At 37.9% G+C, this 15,591-nt stretch overlaps 1 protein-coding gene across 1 annotated transcript in view; it reads right to left on the bottom strand.

Moving 5' to 3' along the window:
- The window catches only part of ABCD3 (ATP binding cassette subfamily D member 3), a 138,780-nt gene that overhangs the window by 14,006 nt on the left and 109,183 nt on the right, over nt 1–15,591 (bottom strand). The window contains exons 17-21 of the mRNA XM_053693133.1: nt 15,336–15,413; nt 12,969–13,034; nt 12,717–12,806; nt 9,627–9,746; nt 5,653–5,757 (exon numbers count right to left, since the gene is read on the bottom strand). Of these exons, the coding sequence (XP_053549108.1) occupies nt 5,653–5,757; nt 9,627–9,746; nt 12,717–12,806; nt 12,969–13,034; nt 15,336–15,413 (459 nt within the window). The remainder of the gene's footprint in view (nt 1–5,652; nt 5,758–9,626; nt 9,747–12,716; nt 12,807–12,968; nt 13,035–15,335; nt 15,414–15,591) is intronic.

The raw sequence follows: 15,591 nt of genomic DNA, 5'->3' as shown, positions 1-15,591 counted from the left end.
ATGAGGATCACCAATGCCCTCTCCTGTTTGACTTGAACAATCACCCGGGGAAGGAGAGCAAATGGAGGGAACACATAAGCTAGACAGAAAGACCAGGGAACTGCCAAGGCATCTATCAGCTCGGCCAGGGGATCCCTCGATTTGGACCAGTATCGCGGAAGCTTGGCATTCTGACGAGATGCCATGAGATCCAACTCCGGCCTGCCCCATATGAGAACCAAGCTGGAAAATACCCCTGGATGGAGTTCCCATTCTCCCGGATGAAACGTCTGTCTGCTCAGAAAGTCCGCTTCCCAGTTTTCCACCCCTGGGATGTAGATCGCTGACAGATGGCAAAAGTGCGACTCCGCCCACTGTATTATCTTGGATACTTCTGTCATCGCTAAGGAACTCCTTGTTCTTTCCTGATGATTGATCTAAGCTACCGTCGTGATGTTGTCCGACTGGAACCTGATGAATTGGGCCAAAGCCAACTGAGGCCAAGCCTGAAGCGCATTGAATATGGCTCTCAACTCCAGTATGTTGATTGGAAGGAGATTACACCCTGAGCCCTCAGGGAATTCCAGACTGCTCCCCATCCTAGAAGACTGGCGTCTGTTGTCACTATCACCCATGAGGGTCTGCAGAAGCATGTCCCCTGGGATAGATGATCCAATGACAACCACAATAGAAGAGAGTCCCTTGTCTCCTGATCTAGAGTTATTTGAGGAGACAAATCGGTATAATCTCCATTCCACTGTCTGAGCATGGTCAGTTGCAGAGACCAGAGATGAAATCGAGCAAACGGAATGATGTCCATTGCTGCCACCATCAATCCAATTACTTCCATGCACTGAGCCACTGACGGCCGAGGATTGGACTGAAGGGCTCGACATGTAGTCATGAGCTTTCTGTCAGAAAGATTTTCAGGGAAAGAGAATCGATTAGAGTTCCCAAGAAGGGTATCCTTGTCTGTGGAATTAACGAACTCTTTCCCAGATTTACCTTCCACCCGTGAGTTCTCAGGAAGGAAAGGACAAGGTCGGTATGAGACTTTGCCAGCTGATAAGAGGACACCTGGATTAGAATATCGTCCAGATAAGGCGCCACCGCAACGCCCCGCGGTCTTAGAACTGCCAGCAGAGACCCCAGAACCTTTGTGAAAATTCTGGGAGCTGTGGCCAGACCAAAAGGAAGAGCCACGAACTGGAAAAGTTTGTCCAGAAAGGCGAATCTCAGGAATTTGTGATGATCTTTGTGAATGGGGACATGAAGATAGGCATCCTTTAGATCCACGGTAGTCATAAATTGACCCTCCTGGATCAATGGAAGAATGGTACGAATAGTCTCCATCTTGAAGGATGGGACTCTGAGAAACTTGTTTAGACTCTTGAGATCTAAGATAGGTCTGAAAGTTCCCTCTTTTTTGGGAACTACAAACAGATTTGAATAAAATCCCTGTCCCTGTTCCTGTATCCTGAATTGGAACTGGACAGATTACCCCCATGGAGGAGAGGTCTCTTACACAGCGTAAGAACGCCTCTCTCTTTATCTGGTCTACAGACAATCGAGAAAGAAGAAATCTTCCTCTGGGGGAAGTGTTTCTGAACTCCAGTTTTTATCCCTGAGACACTATATCTATTGCCCAGGGATCCTGAACGTCTCTTATCCAAGCCTGGACGAAGAAGGATAGTCTGCCCCCTACTAGATCCTGTCCCGGATCGGGGGCCAACCCTTCATGCTGACTTGGGTGCAGAATGGGTTTTTTGGACTGTTTGCCCTTGTTACAAGCTTGGTTGGGTCTCCACGTGGACTTGGATTGAGAATAGTTCCCTTCCTGCTTAGTGGAAGAGGAAGAGAGGATTCCCTTCAAATTCCGAAAGGAACGAAAATTACTCTGTGACCCTTGCCTCCCGTGATGTCAGAAATAATTTCCTTCAAGTCAGGACCAAACAGGGTCTTCCCCTTATAAGGAATAGCCAAAAGTTTAGACTTGGATGACAAATCCGCAGACCAAGATTTCAGCCACAAGGCTCTATGTGCTAAGATGGAAAACCCTGAGCTCTTAGCCACCAATTTGGTAATTTGCAGAGAAGCATCTGTCACAAAAGAATTAGCCAATTTAAGAGTTTTAATTCTATCCTGTATCTCTTCCAAAGAAGTCTCAGTCTTAAGAGATTCTTCCAGGGCATCAAACCAATAAGCAGCCGCAGTGGTAACCGTGACAATACAGGCCGCCGGTTGCAAAAGCAACCCTTGATGAACATAAAGCTTCTTAAGGAGACCCTCTAATTTCTTATCCATAGGGTCCTTAAAGGCACAACTATCCTCAATAGGGATAGTAGTTCGTTTAGCTAAAGTGGAAATAGCACCTTCCACCTTAGGAACCATCTGCCAAGAATCCCTGATAGCATTCGCTATAGGATACATCTTCTTGAAAACGGGAGAAGGGGAGAATGGAATTCCTGGTCTCTCCCATTCCTTAGAAATAATCTCCGAAGTTCTCTTGGGAACTGGAAAAACATCCGAATAAGAAGGAACCTCTAGATACCTGTCCAACTTACTCAATTTTTCTGGAGGAACTACAATTGAATTGCAGTCGTCCAGAGTCACCTAAACCTCCCTCAATAACAGGCGGAGGTGTTCCAGCTTAAACCGGAAAGAAACCACTTCTGAATCAGTCGGTAGCAGGGCGTTTTCAGATTCAGAAAGTTCTCCTTCAGATAGGGCCTCCAATTCTGAGCCCTGTGATGGTACATCTGATATCGCCATTAAAGCATCAGAAGCCGTATTGGCCACGAGGGTGTCCTTCCTTCTGCGTTTGCCTTGCAATACGGGAAAGGCAGATAACGCTTCTGAAAGCGTAGAAGACATAACTGCAGCTATGTCCTTTAAAGTAATCGCAGTCGAACCTGCGGAGGTATTGGACTGCGTCTGAGCAGGCGTTAAGGACTGTGACGCTTGAGGAGAAAGTTGCGGCATATTCTGAATCTCATCAGTAGAACCCTGAGAAGCATCCGCTTTTGTTAAATCTTTATAAAAAAAACATTTGTTCTCTAAACTGCAATGCCCTCTCAGTACATGAGGGACAAAAGGCAACAGGAGGTTCCACATTTGCATTCAAACATAATGAACATGCAACATTCAGAATATCTTCCATGAATAGCGCCAAGGCCCTAATTCCAAAAAATTGGAAAACCACAAACGTCCCCTCTATTTCAGATTGGTCGACTTGGGTTAGCAGGAATCTACAGCTGGAACGTTATAGGTACTGGAGAGAGGATAGAATAGAAATACATGAATACATGCTGGAACTTTGGAAGTCCATGAACACCTAAACATACAGGCATAGAATATGTGGTCTATTAGTGAAATCTACCACTTACCACCTACCCTCCTACTGCTCCCCTTCCTTCCCCTACTATCCCCCCCTTTTTTTTTTTTTTTTTTTTTTTTTTTTTCTCTCTCTTTTCTCTTTCTCTCTCTTCTTCTTCCAATTCCCCTTCCCTCCATCTCTCTTTTAAACTGACTTATACATCTATTTTTTCACATCTTTAGGTGTGCACTATAACACCAACAAATTGAAGAAAACTAATTTTTGTTCTTATTGACACTGTTTTGTAAAAGACTTGGAATTTATTTTGGCAAACATACAATAATATGTTAATTTTTGCTGCTGTACGAACAGTAGCGGGCTCACATTGTAACCAGAGCCAAGTCTGTCATATTCATATTTTTTGTGTTAATAAAGATTTATAAAACTAAAAAAAAAAAAAAAAAAAAAAAAAAATGAATATCTTCCATGTCAGCAAATCAAGCAAAACAGTTTTGGTCATGGATTGCAAAAATAACCTTATATGACAGTAAGCAAAAAAGCTTCTGAATTAAAACGTATAACTGTGCTTTTAAATTTGATTAATAAAGTAACAGCACTCTGGCATATCTAACATGGGACATAAGAAAGGATATAAGGAAAAGCCAAAGTCTTTTTTAACAACAGGCTTGCCGTTAAACTAAAGAGCCTCTGCCGCCTCAACAGTTCTGCTAAGGCCCCTACCTGCCCCCTCGTTACTCCGATCTCTGTCTCCAAGTTACCCTGCCTAAGACCGCTTGCTTTAAGATATAACCATGCGGTCTTGGCAGTCAGCAAAGGCACAGCTCTCGCTCCGTAAGGTTCTAGCAGAAAAAAACTGCCACGCGGCTCTTCCTGAGCGCGGGACGATAACTCCGCCCTTTGTGGGCGTTAACTAACACGCTAGAGCTTCCTGCCTAAGAAACCGTGTTCCGTATGTCACTGCATAAGCAGCCGAACATACCATGCGGTCTGGCCCCATAATGTTCACATAAAACACTCTCCGGACCACAACACAAAACAATTACCCCTACACTGGAGTTTTGCTCCAGAACTAGGGTCCCCAGCGTCCAGCCCACAGTCTACCTGCGCTATCACAATAAAGAGTATAGTGTCCAATTGTGTCCTGAGCGCTCCTTGTCCTGATCTTCCCCCACCGCATCTACCCTTGTAGACAATAGAGAAGCCATGAGGTGTAACTTAAACTAAGGGAGTCAGAGGAATAAAATATGCAGCAGCTTCTGAGTTAGTGCTGTCCCAGAAATTAAAAGCTGCACATACCTTGGTGCTGAGCGACCGCATGAACGGTCCCACAGTCATCAAGAAGTCTGCTTTCCTTCCTGCCATTCTGTGGAGACATACAGGGTCTTAGTTAGTAATTGCTAAGACCATCATGAGAAGGGCAGCACACAGTATGGGAGGCGCAGTGAGAAGTTAATCCCACCAGTTCCCAATGCTTTAAAGCCACCTGTAGCTCTGCTGTCAAGAGGCTGACAAGGAATACGGCTACACCCTGTAATAAAATAGTACTCACTGGCACCATTTTAAAAATAAAAAACTCTTGATTGAAGAATCTAAAACTAACACCTCACTTTACCTCTTCCTATTACTAACACAGGCAAAGAGAATGACTGGGTTGGGAGGGAAGGGAGGAGCTATTTATACAGCTCTGCTATGGTGCTCTTTGCCTCCTCCTGTTGACCAGGAGGCATAATCCCACAAGTAAGGATGAAATCCGTGGACTCATTGTATCTTGAAAAAGAAATTGTATTAATATAATTGAGTTGGTTATGTAATAAAGGGATTATCTAGCTTTTAAAACAAATATTTTGGTGTAGACTGTCCCTTTAAATATATATATATATATATATATATATATATATATATATATATATATTTAAAAAAGGTACCATGGGCAAGCAAGATAATTGTTTTAAGAAGATTAATTGCCAAGTTAGATGAAGACTCGTCACTTCTGGCCAATTACGCTTCTTCAAATAATCCTCTCCATTAAGGTATATATACAGGTCTACATTTTTTAAAGCTTTTTTTTTTTTTTTTTTAATATAGCGCTTTTTTGCCACCATCATGTATGTAGTACAGCAGCATGAAATAAGTGTGCCACAAACACAACCTGCTTAATGTGTATTTATGGACATCCCATATCAGTAAGGATTATAGTTTAGAATTAGAATCTGACTGTTAAAGTAATATTTCATGAGCCGTGTTAACCAAATGGTTAAAATCTTTGTCAGCAAGTGAAAATTATATGTATTACATGTAAATTCCAAATATGATACGTATGAAATGTGTTTACTCACCTTCCTACAATGGCTGTAAATGAACCCTTCGACATCCACACTAACCGCACTTGTGCACTCATCCAAAATAGCAAACTGCGGCTTGTGGTAAAACAACCTTGCCATCTAAAATACAAAATACACATGTTTTATACTAGCTCACATAAATCGCAGATACAACCAGTTACACCAAAACAATAGCCTAAGGTTTCTAAATGGTAATTGCCTGACATACAAATGTTGGTAGTATGTTTGTTCCTTAAAGGGACATGAAACCCAAAATTTCCTTTCATTAGTCAGATAGAGAATACAATTTTAAAAAAATCCAATTGACTTCTATTATCAAATTTGCTTTGTTCTCATGTTATTCTTTGTTGAAGAGATATCTAGATAGGTAGCATGCACATGTCTAGGACACTACATAAAGGAAATAGTGCTGCCATAGTGCTCTTGCTAATGTATAACATTGTTGCAAAAAAACTGCCATATAGTAGTGCTGACATGTGCACACTCCTTACCTTTCTGTTTTTCAACAATGGATAAAAAGAAAAGGAAGATAATTTGATAATAGCAATACAATGAAAAGATTTTTTTAAAATAGTTTGTTCTATCTGAACCATGAACAAAGAATTTTAGGGTTTTATGTCCCTTTAAGATGAACTGTAGAAACTACATAGCATATGCAAAAAACACTGTGGAAGTCATATTAAAAATAAAAAATTCAAACTGTATTAAATATTTTCCTTATTCTAAAATGAGTTTCCCACCTCTAATGGGCAGAACAGGGACATACTATTGGGGTAGCTGAAATTTCTATAAATATTTTCCCCCCAATGCAGATCTCGCTGTTTTTTTTCTCGCTAATTATAAGGTGTAGAGATTGTGTCAGAACACACTAAGCACTTACTATCCTAACAGTAAAACACAGGCATACAAAGAGGCACAACTGTAAGATACTATAGGATGAAAGCAGAGTAATCTGCTTTTTATTGGTTGCAGTATTTCATTTTTGAAGAGCACCCCCTGTTCCCTGCTAACTTTGCTCTCCCTAGTGAAATTTAGCTTTCCAGTGAGTTTTATTGCTTACTATAACAAAAATCTCAGACAACTTTTTTCCCCCCAGAATTCACTGAGAGCTGCCCCTGAGTATCTGCATGGTTTTACGCGTCTAACCTGGAGACGTTTTGTACATCGTGCCCCAAGTGTTTACCCAGGCTTATTCAAGCACCTAGTAAGTTCCCAAGCCCTTCCTGAGAAAACATGTCAAGTGATTGGAGAATATGTATGTATTCTGCTCTAGACTGGCTAAGTAACGACTTTCAACTTGGGCGCAGCAATGCATTGCCTCAGGAAGTACGTCTTTATGTGTTTAACGCTGGGTTAAACACACAGAGATATAAGCATTTATTTTAAAAATGGATTTAATGAATAAGGGCAATTGTTACACTAGACTGTCCCTTTATATACACATAGCCTTCCTGGAATTCTAAAAATTGTTTGGCTTTCTTCACTTGTATGATTGCTTCATACGTCTGATGGAACTGATGTGAACCATAATTGGCAATAAGTATCATAATTAAACCAAGGAGCAATGAAAGAGCATTAAATGGTAATCATAGTAAAAAAAAATTACATGCACGTAATTTTCCAGCTACTCTACTATGTATTTAGTCCCCTGCAAAGGAATTAAACACACAGTAGAAGTACTGCACAGGGTCAGCGGGTGCCCTGCTGGTCCCTACCGGAACCCACTGCTAATTCAATCAGCAGGACTAGTTGCGCAACTTAAATATTCAACTAGTGCTGCTGAACTTCTGCTGTGTTTTTAACCCCTTTGCGGTGGGTTAAATAAACAGAAGAGCAGGGCTGATGGTAGAAAAATTACATACTTTAATGGATTTGAGCAAGTAATTTTTTTGGCAACAATGGCCCATTAAAAATGAAAACTTCTTGCTAAACATTACCCTAAACATTAGGTGCAACAGCACAGATAATTTATCAATTTAAAGGAACATTCTAATGCAAAGTTACATACTTTAATTTGTTAGAGCATGTTCTTTTCACATTAATTTGCCTTGCTAAATAGGTTATTAATTCCCTAAGGCAGGGGGCAGCACCCCAGATGTTTTGCAACTACATTTCCCATGATACTCAGCCAGCCTAAAGTGCTTATAAGCATCATGGGAAATGTAGTTCCAAAACATCTGGGGTGCCAAGGTTGCTGACCCCTTCCCTAGGGTCACAAACACCTAGCTAAAAGTCCCGCTTGGGAGGAGCAACAAATAGCAACACCTGAGCAAGAGACAGCCAGTGAGCCAATTAGAAACAGCATTCTCATGTAACCTCCAATCAATGAGCTGCTAAATATATTACTGTTCCCTAGAGGGACTTCAGCTATGCATTTTCAGGGACATTAGTGCAAAAATAACCTGATATAATGTATTAGAGCATTTTATTTTGTAATATCTCACTAAAAGGAAATAACATGATAATTTACTTTGCATCTGACCTAATTTTTAAAACTGCACTGAGCTCTCAAATATTCACTGTGAAATGATCAAGCGGGTTATAGAAATATGGAAAAAGCATTGGCCCAGTATTTATGTTTCAGTACTGTTCAATTAGTCTCAATTATTCTGTTTTAAAGTGTGAAATGCTGGTTAAATAACCAGTTTTCCCGTTATGGCCAGATTTTGTGAGTGGCCCAGCAGTGAAACAGTTAATGACTCCCACCCTGCAGTTAGCAAATACTACACAATGCAGACAGCAAGGTATGGTTACCTTATTAAAGGGACATTATACACTCATTTTTTCTTTGCATAAATGTTTTGTAGATGATTTATAAAGCCCATAAAGTTTTTTTTTTTTTAAATGTATAGTTTTGTTTATTTTTAAATAACATTGCTCAGATTTTCTGACTCTTAACCAAGCCCCAAAGTTTTAGGAGAATACCGTCAGCTACCTTCTCCAGCTTGCTCCTGTTTGTGTAAAGGGTCTTTTCATATGCAAAAGAAGGGGGGGGAGTGTCTTATTTCCCACTTGCAGTGGGCTTTCCAGCTACCTTTTCAACAGAGCTAAACTGAGAGCTTCTAAGTAAGTTTTTAAACCATTTTATACTGGATTTTTATATCAGTATCTGTGCATCTTATTCTTTATAGTAATGTCCATTACATGCAGTTATATGAAAATGAGTGTATACTGTCCCTTTAACTGTTTCACTGCAAAATCTGGCCTTAGAGGGAACACTGTCCTTAACTCTAATGCATCAGTATAACGTAAGTAAATAAAGAGGCGTTCAGCGTCTTACAAGGGACAAATTATCAGACTGAATCTGGTAGTAGAGGAGAAATGTGCCCTGCAACATCACTTGATGGAAAGATGTTGGGTATCATTCGTTAAAAAACACATGACTTCTCAGTTTGCTTAATATATCAATTAAAGGGACATAATACTCATAGGCTAAATCACTTGAAAGTGATGCAGCATAACTTTAAAAAACTGACATGAAAATATCACCTGAGCATCTCTAGGTAAAAAGAAAGATATTTTACCTCAAAATGTCTTCAGCTCACCAGAGTAAATGCTCTGTGAACCGTTAAAACTGCTGTAAAGCTGCAAATTGAAATAACAAAAACAAAAAAACCCAATAGCCAATCAGCTTCATCAGTGCTGAGGTCATGCTGTGCTTTGCTGTGATCTCATAAGATTTCACAGTAAACTTCCTTAAACTGAATAGTAAAATAACATGACAGTCTGCACATGACAGATGCTCACACCCTTGCAAGTCCTGAGACTAGCATTCTTTACAGTAAGGTGTGAGGACATTTTGAGGTAAATATCTTCCTTTTTTACATAGACCTGTTCAGGTGATATTTTCTAGTCAGCTTTTTACAACAGTGCTGCACCACTTTCAAATGCTTTAACATTTGGGTATCATGTCCCTTTAAAGTAGAAGGGAATTGTTTCCACAATGTGGATGCAGAAAAAAGATTTACCGCCATCCTCTGTTTTTCTCCACCGCTGAGTACATCCATCCAATCCTGGACACTATCCCAGCCTCCTTCTCGATCCAGAATCTGACCAAGCTGGACATTGTCAAGGTAATCCTTTAGTACCTGTTAAATAAAGATCAACTTCTAATAAGCCGTACTGTTTATGTCACAAAGTCTGGCTGTAAACATATCTGCATTACAATACCAAGAAGAGAATGTGTTTAAAGCAATATAACAAATTCAATGTCATTACTTTATTCAACAAATCGTGTTTTTTTACAGCTTGAGCACAATTCTGGAAACTTTCGTACTGTAAACTCGAATGCACTGGTTTCAGAATCCACCCTCAGGGATTAGCAAGTCACCATCTCATAGCAAAATGACTGGGACAATGATTAACCTCTTTTACTACCGACTTTATAGGCTGATCCAAGAACTGATGCAAGAACCAAATGCTTAAAGGGACATGAAACCCCAAAGAAATCTTCTGTGATTTAGGTAGAACATACAATTTTATGCTTTCCAGTTTACTTCTATTATCAAATTTGCATCATTCTCTTCGTATCATTTGTTGAAGGAGCAGCAATGCACTACTGGTTTCTAACTGAACACATGAGTGAGCCAATGGCAATCGGTATATATATGCAGCCACCAATCAGCAGCTAGAACCTAGGTTCTTTACTGCTCCTGAGCTTACCTAGATAAACCTTTTAGCAAAGAATAACAAGAGAAAGAAGCAAATTAAATAATAGAAGTAAATTGGAAAGTTGATTAAAATCGTATGCTCTGTCTGAATCATGAATGTCTAATTATGACTTTACTGTCCCTTTAAGTTGATATTTTTATTGAGCACTATAATATTAACATTTTTATTAATTAGTATGAGCACTTTTAAAACACTTTTTAAACTGATCATTTTATTAGCACTGTACTGTAACATATGTATATATTTTTCGTATACAGAGTGCAGGTTAAGCTCCTTAGCGAGATACACATTTATCAATGTAAAATTTGCCTTTAAAGAAACCCAAGAAGGTCTCTGGATCACCAGTGGATGCAGAAAATTTACCCCTAATTATTTGTCTCCAATATATGATAACACAATTCTTAATTACGTCACATAAACATCTCATTGCATAGCTAATGTATTTATTTAAACAGCCAAGTTATTGTGTTGCACTACAAATATATAATCTCTTTAAAGGGATATTGTAACGCAAACACAAATGGTCTTATTTGTTAGACTATTTTATTTTTGCACTCTCTTGTTAAATACATAGCTAAAGTATCATTTGTGAGCCACAACATAATGTAGGTCCTCAGCAGGACAGGACCTTTGATTGGCAGCTACAGACGTATGCTGTTCCTCTGTAATGTGTTATGGCTACTGAAAGGAACTGTTTCAAGACATTGTTAGCAAGGGAAATTAGTGCATGAAGAATATTCTCTAACGAATTTGAGAATTTTACTTTTGCGTAAGAAAGTGTCTTTAACTTTCACTGAATGAGATCTACTGGTGAAAAAAAATATTATAAAAAACTTTTTTTTCTTCTGAATATAAACTGAATTCAGTTTTTTTTTTGTAATTTGGGAACATTCTCCCTGCAGTGCAATAACTATCAATATGGGGTTGTTCTGTTCCTTGTTCAGAGGAGAACTGCCTGGTATTTCGGCACTGGGCTGACTTTACCCACTAATACCCACAGCCTGCACTAAAGGAGGTCATTTAGTGCAGGTCCTGGGAGCCGCCACGCTATGCCTTCTATTAGCGGGGCTGGGGCTCTGTGAAGAAGAAGAGGAGGAGGAGTGGAATAGCGCATCTCTCCAGCGCACTAAAGTTAAAGGGACAGTAAACCTAAAAATAAATGTTATATAATTCTGCACATAGTGCAGAATTATATAACATTATTTTACTGCTATAGTTATAAAACCCTTTTTTCCCTTTTAATATTAAAAAAAACATGCCGCTTTTACAGACCCGCTCTCTGCTCTCTGCTGAGCGGGTCTGTTTTTTTTAGTCAGTGCATCGGGCCAGCTGTATAGTCACAGCCCGGCCCGACCGCGCCATAAGACTAAGCGCAGCTCGCTCCTGCTCTGTCTGACAGCAGGAGCGAGCTTCACTTAATGCTATGGCGCGGTCGGGCCGGGCTCTGACTATACAGCTGGCCCGATGCGCTGACTAAAAAAAACAGACCCGCTCAGCAGAGAGCGGGTCTGTAAAAGCGGCATGTTTTTTAAATATTAAAAGGGAAAAAAGGGTTTTATAACTATAGCAGTAAAATAATGTTATATAATTCTGCACTATGTGCAGAATTATATAGCATTATTTTTTAGGTTTACTGTCCCTTTAAGTATAAAGCTACATGTGAACTTTTTCACCTGTAGCTTTACAACATTTACATTTGTATAACGAAAACTAATGTAAATGTTTAACGAATATCCAGTATTCAATTTACTTAAAGCGACACTGAACCCAAATTTTATCTTTCACGATTCAGATAGAGCATGCAATTTTAAGCAACTTTCCAATATACTCCTATTGCCAATGTTTCTTCATTCTCTTGCTATCATTATTTGAAAAGCAATAATTTAAGTTTAGAAGCATTTTTGGTTCATAATCTGGGTTGTGCTTGCGGATTGGTGGCTAAATGCTGTCCAGCGTTCTGAACCAAAAATTGGATGGCTCCTTAGCTTAGATGCCTACTTTTTCAAATAAAGATAGCAAGAGAACAAAGAAGAATTTATAATAGGAGTAAATTAGAAAGTTGCTTAAAATTACATGCTCTATCTGAATCATTAAAGAAAAATTTGGGTTTAGTGTCCCTTTAAAACAAATACCGAATAATACGGGCAATGAATATTCTCGAAAAAAAAAAAACTCTCTCTGCATTTTCATTAAGGCCGAACCAAAATTTTCGCCCGTGCACACCTCTCTAGTGTTTACGGTCTGATTACATAAAAACCTAATAAAAGAAGTTGCATTTTCTTAGGTCATCTGATATGCGAGTAAGGAAACACCGCTGAGCACCTGACCGCTTTGGTAATAAATAGTCTATTTTAAAAGCTCTGATAATCTGCAGGGTAGTACGTTACCTTATCAGGTATTCCTTTGCGTTTCTGGTCCTCTTGTGTGTCAGGATAGATGACTTGGTCTCGTAATGTTCCCAGTGTCATATAGGGTCTCTAAAAAGCAAGGTGAATTGATCAGAATAAACCAGGGTGTCTCATGGATGCCCCTGAAAATAAGGATAATGTATTTCAGGCCTGTGGCTAAATCTACAAGAACAATGAGTAAATCTCTGTTAAATAAACTACATTTGCATACAGGGGCAGTGATGTATTTACCTGCGGTACGTAAAACAGTTTTCCTCTTTCAGGTTTCGTTAGCGACCCACCAAAGAGGGGCCATAACTGAAAAAAATCAAAATAAAAGAGTTTGGAATTTTATATTAACCCCAGAATACTTTTCTCAAACATTATCCAGATACCTATACTTAAAATGATGTTCATTACATTAAACCGTAAGATTTTAGAATGGGAGGAATTCAACAAATAGGCATGATATCCGTGTAGATTGCTATCATCTTACTCTATGTACAGATAATAACTACAACATATAGCTACTCGCAGATTACGAGTGGATCGCTAACAGTTACGCATGAGGGATAAAGGTGTTGGCTCTTGTCTGGTTTACCCCGTGTATTACAAGTAGAAAGTAAACGCGATTACGTTCAAGATTCAAACTAGAATGATGACCGCTTCGTCAGAGCTCTGGTTAATGGTTTCACGAAACAAAAAAAAGACAAGACACATCAAAAATACATTACAAAAGTACAGTCACAATCATAATAATACCACCATCTAATAAAAAGTATTAAAAAAAATATTGCACACAAAATTTATAAGGGCTCAAAGATATGAGGTCTGAGGGCAAAGAGCTTTAACATTGCGATACATACATATCCATCTTCAGAGATATGTGTGTGTATATGTGTATGTATATATATATATATATATATATATATACACATACGTACATTACATATATATATATATATATATATATATATATATATATATATATATATATATATATATATATATATATATATATATATATATACACATACACACACACACAAGGAATATGAATTTGTAGTAAACCGGACCCCCGGTAAACCACAAAGACTGTGAGAGGCTATTAAGTGTTAAAAAAAAAAATATATATATATATATATATATATATATATACACATCACAGCCCTTTGCTGTCAAGTAGATGAAAACATGTAAAAGCATATTTATGTAATATTCATATTTAATAAAGTAGTATAGTGTGTATTTATAACAAAGTAGTATAGTGTGTATTTATCACAAAGTAGTATAGTGTGTATTTATCACAAAGTAGTATAGTGTGTATTTATCACAAAGTAGTATAGTGTGTATTTATAACAAAGTAGTATAGTGTGTATTTATCACAAAGTAGTATAGTGTGTATTTATAACAAAGTAGTATAGTGTGTATTTATAACAAAGTAGTATAGTGTGTATTTATAACAAAGTAGTATAGTGTGTATTTATAACAAAGTAGTATAGTGTGTATTTATAACAAAGTAGTATAGTGTGTATTTATAACAAAGTAGTATAGTGTGTATTTATAACAAAGTAGTATAGTGTGTATTTATAACAAAGTAGTATAGTGTGTATTTATAATAAAGTAGTATAGTGTGTATTTATAATAAAGTAGTATAGTGTGTATTTATAATAAAGTAGTATAGTGTGTATTTATAATAAAGTAGTATAGTGTGTATTTATAATAAAGTAGTATAGTGTGTATTTATAATAAAGTAGTATAGTGTGTATTTATAATAAAGTAGTATAGTGTGTATTTATAATAAAGTAGTATAGTGTGTATTTATAATAAAGTAGTATAGTGTGTATTTATAATAAATAGAACATATGTGAAGAACATTGGAATGTGAAATTCATATTTTCATGTCGGGTTAGCGCACATGAGAATATGCAAATAGATTTGCACGCGAATAGAGTGTTAGGATTTTTCCCACTTTTTTTGCTCCTTTGACTTGTATGGGGCAATACGTGAACACAAGCGATATTCTAAATTAGTTTTTTGTGCTCTTCAGGATAGCACAAGAGAGAAAACAGTTTACTTTAAACTCATAATACAAGCGGAACCCTACGAGCGCAAAAAGCTTAGTTCTAGCGCAGTTAACGCTCAAACAGGAGCATTAAATAGCGATCCACTCATAATCTGGCCCAAAACATTTATTCAAATGTAAATAGAAATATGCAATGTATTTATTATTTATTAGCTGCTTCGTGTAATTTAGCTAAATTAAAATTTCTCAGTACTGCAGAATTCTGAGCTAAGACCCTGCAACAACCTACACAGTGACTGCTTGGTCAGTGCAGGAGTTAATTTATAGCTGTCCTTTATCTGTCCACAGTAAAGGAAATAAGATGAACATACTCAAGAGGTATTTCAATGGGTGTGCTCCTGAATTGCAAAAAAAAAAATGGAAATTGAAAAGAATAAAATTCTCAGCGTTTTCCTACCCTTAGTTACTTTTTATGCAAGCAACCAAAGAGCAATCAGTCACTTGTACTAAAGCCCTTTGTGGTAAAGAAGAAACATTCCTATACCAGTGATTCTTACTGAAGATAAAAACGATATTGCTAACATTACACTCACCTCTCCCAAGACGCGGAAAAGGGAACTCTTTCCGCATCCATTTGGCCCACAGATAAGAACGTTTGCACCAGACCTTACCTACAAATATAAATATTGCACCATTTTACTACATTAACCAAAAATATTAAACTTTCATGATTCAGATAGGACATGTAATTTTAAACAAATTTCCAATTTACTTTTATCATCAAATTTGCTTTGTTCTCTTGGTATTCTTTTCTGAAAGCTAAACTTAGGTAGGCTCAAACTGATTTCT

This window comes from Bombina bombina, chromosome 10 (genome assembly GCF_027579735.1).
Source record: "Bombina bombina isolate aBomBom1 chromosome 10, aBomBom1.pri, whole genome shotgun sequence".
Lineage (NCBI taxonomy): Eukaryota > Metazoa > Chordata > Amphibia > Anura > Bombinatoridae > Bombina > Bombina bombina.
The sequence above is the reverse complement of the archived record's forward strand: the minus strand, read 5'-3'. Positions and strand labels throughout refer to the sequence as shown.